General features: G+C 46.1%; 1 protein-coding gene across 1 annotated transcript in view; it reads right to left on the reverse strand.

Moving 5' to 3' along the window:
- Window positions 1-282: 282 nt before the first annotated feature.
- The window catches only part of LOC107102666 (NMDA receptor synaptonuclear signaling and neuronal migration factor-like), a 56,572-nt gene continuing 49,259 nt past the window's right edge, over window positions 283-7,595 (reverse strand). The window contains exons 14-15 of the mRNA XM_015402054.1: window positions 5,526-5,601; window positions 283-1,399 (exon numbers count right to left, since the gene is read on the reverse strand). Of these exons, the coding sequence (XP_015257540.1) occupies window positions 1,302-1,399; window positions 5,526-5,601 (174 nt within the window). The 3' untranslated portion in view covers window positions 283-1,301. The remainder of the gene's footprint in view (window positions 1,400-5,525; window positions 5,602-7,595) is intronic.

Below are 7,595 nucleotides of genomic sequence, written 5' to 3' on the forward strand. Positions count from 1 at the left end.
GTGACAGCGCAGCGCCGGTATGTGGGGGTCTGAGCGGCTCCCACAGAGAAATAATCTTTGAAGGCAGGATGGTAATCTGGATGAACTGACTGCACAGACCATGTTTTCAGGAGGACTTTCTCACTTCAACATAGATTCTAACTACTTTCTACCCGCTGATCACAGCTAATATAGCTGCCATTGTTCCAGGCAGAGAAAGGTAAGGGTAGCTCCGCCCACTGCGCATCAGATGGTAATCTGGATGAACTGACTGCACTGATTAAGTTTTCAGGAGGACTTTCTCACTTAAAAACATGTTAGAACGACTTTATTCCCACTGGTCACAGCAAATATGGCTGCAGGGCAAAGAAAGGATAGAGTAGCTCCGCCCACCGCACGTCAGACCAACTTTTTGACGGCGCAGCCAGAACAGCAAAGATGCTTCAGCCGCGCGTCTGAAATAAACTGGTACGGGCATCAAAAAGAAAGCAGCAGACGCGTTTTTGCTGCTCCTGCTGTGTTTGGTGTGAACGCAGCTTTGTAATCTAGGCTCCTATTAACACGGTTTAATAACAGCTCTAACATCAAACACAGTATTGCCTTTCCTAATCATTGCTACTTCGTTTCATTCAAGTTAAATCTAGAACAATAAATAGAAAAATGCTAAAATATCCAAACTAATTTTTTCTGCACCTGCTTCATATGAGGTGATAATAAATGGTCAGTCTGAACATCCTGCAGAGCAGCCATGTTCCTCTGAGGAGGCGGGGCTTAAAAACGCCTTCAGCTCTGACCTACAGAAGGGTTTCACCTGAGTTTAGACAACAGTCTGCATGAAATACATCTATACTTTCTAGTTTGCAAATCTAAAGGTTTAGTAGAAATGAAAGCTGTTTCTAAGACGCCGTCACTCAGAATCCTCTTTATTTACATCTAATTCTGCTTCCTTTGAGAAAAGAAAGGAATCCTTCTGATGGTTAGGAGCCTCAGAGAGCTGAGTCCTTCTGAAAGAATGAAACAGCAAAGCTGCTGTTCTCCATCAGCATCACTGACGCATCCAGGCGAAGACGATGGCTGACCTCTCCTCCCGCCCCCCTCCAGAGGGAGGCAGAAATGAAAATGGCTGACGGTTACAGACGTCTCTACGAGGCCACCGTCTGCCTGTCCAAGAAAGAAACAAACACCTCCTGGCTCGCCGCTGCCGCTCTGCTGCAGAGCCGGAGTCCTGATGGACGTTCAAGATGGCCAACACCACGCCGCCGTGCAGCTGCAGGCTCAGACCGGTTAGAACTGGCTGAAAAGCCTCATGGGGGCCGGCGGGGTCAGATGAGGTCGTCGTAGTCCAGCAGCTTGGAGTGCTGGCGGCTCTTCCAGAGGCGGTACAGGCGGAAGTCGAAGTACATCTCGATCATTTCTTTACCTGCAGCACAGGACGGGAAACGGTTAGTTTAAGGTAGACACCCCCAGAAGCTAACCGCGCTGCCAACTCCAAAGTTCAAAGGTCAAAGCAGAACATCACAGCAGCTCACAGCAGTCCATGGATGTCTTTCAGTAGGTCTGCCTGGAGAAGCTCTAAAAACATCAGCTGAAGGTTTGCTGCTGACGGATCATTGGAAGATGGAGGAGAGTCTAAAGTTCCAGGAACCATCTTAGGCTACGTTCACATCAGCCTGAAGGGACCAAATACGATGTTTTCTGCTCGTCTGCAGCCTGGAGCAGATCTTTCCATGACTTTCCATGTCTGAACAGAACAGATCTGATGTCTGCGACCTGCTTGGCTCTGTGCTCCTGANAATAATCTGATCTTTTCTAATGCGATCTGTGTCTGAGCGGCCAGGTCGCATTCATCCGATCTGAATCATTAATACTGAACACAGGTCACTGTTCTGCATCTTTCACACTGAAGCAGAAAGAAAAACAACATGGCGGACGATGATGCGGATTATTTACATTGAAGATTGAGTTTTAAAGGTTGGGAAAGATCTCTAGATGCGCTCCAGCGCTACCATCCATGTTTACTTCCGGGCCGTTTCTCAATTCACGAGAACGTGAGTCCGTACTCGCTTTCTCGTCAAGGCCGCTCTTGGCAAGAACAAAGCAAAGTCTGGACGAGGCGAGAACGCGAGCACGCGGCACGCTGGTTGCCGCGGTCCTCTCAACTTTGGAAATCTTTTTTTAATTCTGCATTGAATCAGTTAATGGGCCATATAGTGACGCTTGAAAGTATAATATTTTCGCCTCAAATAATCTTAAAACAAAGTTTTATTAAACAACAGCAACAGAAAGAGAACTAACCCTAGAACAGACAAGTCTGCTGTGATGCATGCTAGGTAAAGCGGGCGGGGCGAGAACAACATTTGATTTGGTGCGTCCTCCATCTTGCGTTCTCAGCAATTGGAACAGTGCTTGTGCTGAGGCTGATGACGTGTCACGAGCTCAAGAGAACGCTCAAAAACGCATGTTGAGAAATGGCCACAGAGCACGCTGCTTTTGACATCATGGCGTCCTCTACTGCGCATGCGGGACACTTGCGTTGTATAGATGCAGTTCACACAGGAGATCACACACAAGTCGCATATATTTGGAAATGTAAACAGCAACGCCAAAAATATCGGATTTCACAGATAAATGGGAACGTAGCATTAAGGCCCGCGGTGGGAACGTAGCATTAAGGCCCGCGGTGGGAACGTAGCATTGAGGCCCGTGGTGGGAACGCAGCATTAAGGCCCGCGGTGGGAACGCAGCATTAAGGCCCACGGTGGGAACGTAGCATTGAGGCCCGTGGTGGGAACGCAGCATTAAGGCCCGTGGTGGGAACGCAGCATTAAGGCCCGTGGTGGGAACGCAGCATTAAGGCCCGCGGTGGGAACGCAGCATTAAGGCCCGCGGTGGGAACGCAGCATTAAGGCCCACGGTGGGAACGTAGCATTGAGGCCCGCGGTGGGAACGTAGCATTGAGGCCCGCGGTGGGAACGTAGCATTGAGGCCCGCGGTGGGAACGTAGCATTGAGGCCCGCGGTGGGAGCGTAGCATTGAGGCCCGCGGTGGGATCTTTGAAAATGAGCAGGAGATCAGGGACAGCTTCAAGGCCACTGGTGACGCAGGTTTGGTCAGATGTGAACCATAGCACGGTGGGTCAGGATCACACGTCCCTGTGGGAGTCTGTAAAGACGGTCTTGTGATGGGGGGGTTTATATATTCTGTGTCCAATTAAAATCCTCCTGATTGATGGGAAGTCTGAAGCTTTTTGCTGCTTTAAGAACCAAAAATGGATCCTGATCGTCTGCCTGAAACCCCCACAGATCCCAGAGTGGAGATTTCTCATGTTAATCAGTTTTCTCTGATAGATGAATGTTTTCCAAACTTTCTCTCTGAGTCAGTTTTCAATGACCTGTATAAATATCTGGTCTAAGATCCACTGATCTGTGAAGTTTCTGCATGTCTGCTGGAGTCAGACACGGGGAAACGTGTCCAAACAGACATGATGAGTCGATGGTGGAGCAGCGAATATTTCTGCCGCTTCTGATGAACAGACGTTTCAACTGGAGGGAAGGGAGTGGAATCCACAGTGTGTTGTTGTCATAGCAACAGCGTCTACTTTATTGATTGATTCATTAGGATGATATCAATCAGTGGGAATGGGTTTATCATGCTGATGAATAAAGCATGGCTTCATTTTCAAGGATCCAGCATGCTGAGGTGAGGGAATCAGCAAACCTGTGATACGGCTTTCTAATAACTTTATCACCTTTGCTTTACTATTAATGTTTAAACTTTCATTTATATTTTCTAAATCTTCTTAATGTTTTTCTCTTATTTACCTCAGAGTGAGATGTTAGCATTGATCACTGCAGCTACGGCTTCCTGTGTGATGGCTGTTCACGCCGTACGCCTTAAAGATGGCGCTTTAGTTCATCCGATGATCATGTTTCCATAGTAACCGACGCAGGACGGTAGTACTGAAGCTTTGTTTTTCTATCCATCTTTTAAAAATAAAGCAGCCGGTCAAAGTGTGTGGGGGGGCAGCTCTGGGTTCTGGCCTCCAGCTTCCAGCTGACATACAGATTATGAGCAGGAAGAGAAAACGACAGAAAGGAGGAGAGGAAGCAGAGCATAGCGGGTCAATAAAGCAGGGGGGGGGGGGGGGGGGTGCAGAGCGCAGATAATGATGGTGAGTGTAGAACAGCACTATTAGCATCACTAAGTGGTTTACTGACATGTTCACTGTGAGCTTTGCAACATGGCGGCTCTGAAATCCAGACCGAACCGTTTGTTTTTCCTTGTATTCCTTATTTCAGGCGTACAGCTCAGTGCCTCTCCTTACCGCCTGCTTCCCCTCCAGCCTGTGCATGAACTCCTGGAGTGCAGGAAACTGGAGGTGAGCATCAGAGGAAGATGCTTCTGACGGACCACTCTGTCCTGCTGAAGATGGAAGCTGCTGCTACTGCCTCAGACCTTCGCCTGCGTCCCTCTGAGAGGAGCGTCTTCTAATCGTCTTCACTCCCTATTGAGGTCATCGCTGGGCTGGATGATGACATCATCCACCTGGCGCCGCAAACTATGAGCCACCTGGAGAAGCACAGTGAGGATCATGTTCCTCCACTGCCTTCCATACCATCCATCTAGGTCTTTCAGTGGTGGACCAGCAGCTGACTTAGTGGACAGTGGACAGTCCAGCATTGAGAGACTGGAGACTTCTGCACCAACTATAACTGTCTATAGCTGTTTATCGGTTATTTATTCTCCAGTTTTAAACTGTTAAAACACATTACAGGATTTTATTGTTTCTCTTCACTATTATGTTTTTCTTAGACCTTTATCTAAGGTCCTTTTTCTATAATCTTATTGCTGTTGTAACACCAGGATTTCCCCATTGTGGGACAATAAAGGCATTTTCTATTCTATTCTATTCTATTCTATTCTAATAGTGTGGCTAACCTTTTTGATGAAATAAATCAAGATTTCATTTATTAAACTTAGCGCTGGACTGAAGGTTGATCTGAGTGAATGACATCTGTTCTCATGGGGGGTCCAGGGGTCTATTCTATTCTATTCTATTCTATTCTATTCTATTCTATTCTATTCTATTCTATTCTATTCTATTCTAAAGTTCTCAGATGACTCTGCAACTGCCTTTTCAAAGCTGAGGGTGAATCAGAGTACCGACAGTGGACAGAAAACCAGCAGGTCCATATCCTGATCCACACTGGGACGACTGGTGGAGGATTCCTGCAGGTCCCAGATGAACACTGAGGTCTAGAGCCAGAGGCTGAGGGTTCAGCTGAGCAGACCTGAAGGTCCATCTAACCTGGCTATGGTGGAGTTTATCTACAGCTAAGAGGAAGCGGATCTATCGGCCCGGTTCTATGAAATGTCCTCACCGAGGACCAGAGGTGGGACACAGAAGGACAATGGAAGAGTGTCCCTCCTGATGTATGGCTGTTTAACAGATTTGGACAAATCCTTCAGGGACAAACCGCCACCGTTCATCCGCTCATTCAACCGGACTCAGTGTGTGTTTATCAGTGTGTGTGCAGGACTCTCACCCTGGGCCGACAGCTCCAGCGGGGACTTGAATTCAACAATTGAAGGCCTCATCAGCCTCTTCAAAGTCTGAATAAGCTGCAAAACAAAAGGAAAGATAAAAACATTTTATTTTCAAATGACAGAGACAAGAATCATTTAGCAAAATAAAAACCCAAAACCAGATATAATAGAGCCACTGTGAGGAACGGAGGAGGAAGGGCTCCAAACGTTCTGCAGTCTGCTGCTCATTGGTCTCAGCTAGCTAGCTAGCTTGCTTGCTTGATTGCTTGCTTGCTTGCTTCCTTGCTTCCTTCCTTCTTTCCTTCCCTCCCTCCCTCCCTCCCTCCGGGGATAAATCACCAGGACCGGTGAGAAAGCATCCTGGTGCTCAGACAGTAGCAGTGAGAAATCAGTTGGAGAAAACCAGCAGAACCCGGTCCTCCTTCAATCATAGCGGCTCCAACACTTCCTCTCCGGCCGAAGCTCCTACCTGTGACAGTAAATAACTGAAGGAGCTGAAGCAGTGATCTTTACTCCCTAAATGATGCATGCCGTATCTTTAGCCCCTCCTTCATGCTCATCCTTGTGGCGGCTGGCAGATGATGTCATTTTCTATTTCTTTAATTTCAAACCTGTAAAATCCTTGCAACAAACTAACTAATAATAAAAGTAAAATGCTTTCTTTTGACAAAACTATGATGTTCCTCTTATATTTGGCAAATTTATGTGTGAATGTTTTGCAAAAATATGTTGCGGTGGATGATGGGGTTTAGCATCTTTTAATCATTCTAATGTTAATGAGCAACGCAGACATAATCCATTGATTGCTAGCAGTGCTGTCCATGTGTGTTAAACCATGTGGATCAAAGTGGAATCTGGAATAAATTGCAACTTGCAAAAAGTCCCGCGATCAAGACAGCTTTAAGGTAGGCCGTTTGGTTTTTAATTTTGCCCAATGCGACATGTTGACAGGCTTTGCTTAAGTAGGTTCAACTCATTTGCGCTAAGAGGTGGGGTTCATTGTGCTATGTTGACTTTTTATCATTATATTCCTCAAAAAAAGGTATACTTCAAACTGTGTGTCTGTACTCACGTTTTGCTTCTCGGTGGAGAGTGTTAAATATCACTGTAAACCGTATTTCAATACAAGATGGAAGAGTCGCATGATGCTTGTAACCTAGTGTGAAGACTTTGGAAGGCATTCAATTGACTCTGATGGTTGTGTGTTAAGGTTCACAATTCACCACTTCTACTCTCAGTGTTGTTAGTATCAGTAGGACTGCTGGTTCTGTTGACTGATGGAACCATGGTGTTTGCATTATTCCATTTCATTGCCCACATACCACATAGACTGACAGTGAAAGCCTACACACCACTGAGCTTTAGATAGAAAGCCTCCTAACTTTGGTCTGAGGAGAGAAAGTCTCCCAGAAATCCCATCATTTCTGGACCTTTCAATGTAAACTCAAAGGCTCTGTGATTTCTCTGCACCAAATGTTTTTAAGTGGATGTAATTAAACCTTCTCCAACCTGAGTGTGTAAATTCCTCACCAGGAAGTTTAATTGTTCCTGTTTGGATTAAAGAAGGGTCATCTGGATCTTTCAAACTATTAAAGCAGCTGCTTTAGCAGAAAGGGAGGCAGAGATGCAGTTTCTGCAGGTGGTCCAGCTATTCTTAGCAGCTCTCCAGCTGAGTTTGCAGAGCCACACAGGCAATGATGGGGGGTGGGGGGGTGGGGGCAGGAAAATTGTTAAATGCAGTGAATCAGCCCTTCCCTCCTCATGCAACATGTTCCAGACCTCTGAGGAGGAGAGGCTAAATGTCACACTGAGCAGCTCTGTGCTCCGTTCACAATCACTGCACAATTTCTAACACAGAAAAACGACAGCTTTCAAGGTTTAAAGGGGATATTTACTGTTTGGGTTTAATAGAAAAAATGAGAAGATGCCAAGAACATCCCTCTAAAAGTATTTAATGAATTTAAAGAATAATTTCAGGGTCACAGTGGGAAAACCAATGTAGTGTTTCTGTTGCATAAACGTTAACTTATTTCAAATTGTTCCTGACTCATGTTGGGAAGAGGGTTGAA

Source organism: Cyprinodon variegatus, unplaced genomic scaffold, assembly GCF_000732505.1.
Source record: "Cyprinodon variegatus isolate N-32 unplaced genomic scaffold, C_variegatus-1.0 Scaffold1294, whole genome shotgun sequence".
Lineage (NCBI taxonomy): Eukaryota > Metazoa > Chordata > Actinopteri > Cyprinodontiformes > Cyprinodontidae > Cyprinodon > Cyprinodon variegatus.